Consider the following 1,968-nt stretch of genomic DNA (forward strand, 5'->3'; position numbering starts at 1 on the left):
TCATAAAATATTTCATTCCATTTTTAATCTAAGCCAAATATATATACTTAGTAACATTTGGATTGGAAGTGAAAATAAACTGAAAAATTTCTTATAAAAATGATAATTTGATTAATTTCTCAACCAACCATAGCCTTCTAAGAGTAATTAAAATTACAAATGTACAATATATAAGTGCTTCATCATCTATTTAATGTTTATATAGATTTTTTTTAACTTGTAACCAGGAATTGCACTTGATTGCCCATGTTTCAATGATAAAGGGTTTGGGCCTGTCCCAAGCTCATGGAAGGGTAAATGTGTCACATCAGCTAATTTCACACACTGCAACAAGTATTCTTCTCTCCGTTTTTTGATTTTGAGTATAGATCCAAAATTCCAAATACATCCTTAAAGAATTTTATATCGAATGTTTTCGTTTTTAAAAAATTTTTATTACGTTGAAGTCTAAAATTTTTTATAAAAATAAGATATATAGATTTTTCCATTATACTTTTGAGAATTTATTTATCTAAGTAAGAATAACGAAGTCTCTACTTTAATTAGATTCGTTAGAGTAGAGATATAAATCTCTAAGTCTCTATTTAAATATATAATCAATTTTTTAATCTCCTATCATCACAAAAATAATATGTTTTTTTAATTATTGTTAAGTTTTTGGTTCATATATTATGATAGATATATAACATATAAAAGGAGAAATAGTCCTACAGCCTATATAGAATTTTCTTTGATGTATTACTATTATGCTACATGACAAATGCTATGATAATTAGAAATTATATATGCAACACACAAATTCTAACATTTTATTTAAATGCTATTTATTAAATTAAGGGTGCTATACTTTTTATTCTATGGACATATTTTGATCATATAGTTATTACATTTTAGTATGTAAATATATAAAAAAAAATATACTATATATAAAAAGTATTGCACACACTATTTTTTTCGAAACACATAACTGTTCACAAAGACACATAAATAATACTATGATTAATATATATTTGGTATACATATTTTGTTTTCATGATTTTGTGAATAAATGCATAAAATTAAATTTGATTATTTTTACCATTTTTATCTTTTTCATGAAAAAGAATATTAAAAAAACACATATCAATATAAAAAAAACGATGCTCTTATTTTATTTTAATGAGTAAAGTATAATTTTTGTCCCCAACATTTGGGGTAAATTCTATTTGTGTCCCTAACGTTTAAATCGTCCTATTTGTATTCCTAACGTTTATAAAAGTGATTCAATGTTATTCTGCCGTCAATTACACATCATGAACGCTTTAGTTTGAGTTTTAAAAACCTCTTCCTGAAGTTAGAATACAAATGTCTGGGATAGAATCGATGATCTACTCCGAAAAATAGCTCATCAAATGTTGAAACTAATTCCTACAACATTTACATAATTCACTTTTCTAGGGACATAATTGAATTTAAACACAAATAGTAGGTATAATATTAAAATCGAACACATCCAAGTGAGACCTAATTGAGAATGAATACATCCAAGTGAGAATAATTGAAAAATATAATCTGATTTGTTAGTATAGTTGATAGTAAGATAACATTGAACCACTTTTATAAACGTTAAGGATACAAATAGGACGATTTAAACGTTAGAGACACAAATAAGACTTACCCCAAACGTTGGGACAAAAACAATACTTTACTCTATTTTAATTTATGTTTCTTAGAATGCAAGTAACATTATTCAAAATTATTATGGCATATTTTGCATGAAACCTAATGCAAACTTGGTTCCATTCCATTTCTATGTTAATTACAAAACACAGCAAGGTGATAGGAGCAAAATTCTTCCACTTAGAACAAAACAATTTTATGGACACAAATCTTAGCCCTATGGACGAAGAAGGCCACGGCACACACACGGCGTCCATAGCCGCGGGTGCGCTCGTTCGGAAAGCCAGTCTTTATGGCATCGGCCGCGGG

At 27.4% G+C, this 1,968-nt stretch overlaps 1 protein-coding gene across 1 annotated transcript in view; it reads left to right on the top strand.

Annotated features, from left to right (window-relative positions):
* LOC107628055 (subtilisin-like protease SBT4.15) overlaps positions 1,691-1,968 on the top strand; it is a 3,844-nt gene continuing 3,566 nt past the window's right edge. The window contains exon 1 of the mRNA XM_021116711.1: positions 1,691-1,968. This exon is cut by the window's right edge and continues 378 nt beyond it. Coding sequence (XP_020972370.1) covers positions 1,765-1,968 — 204 coding nt within the window. The 5' untranslated portion in view covers positions 1,691-1,764.

Source organism: Arachis ipaensis, chromosome B02 (assembly GCF_000816755.2).
Source record: "Arachis ipaensis cultivar K30076 chromosome B02, Araip1.1, whole genome shotgun sequence".
Lineage (NCBI taxonomy): Eukaryota > Viridiplantae > Streptophyta > Magnoliopsida > Fabales > Fabaceae > Arachis > Arachis ipaensis.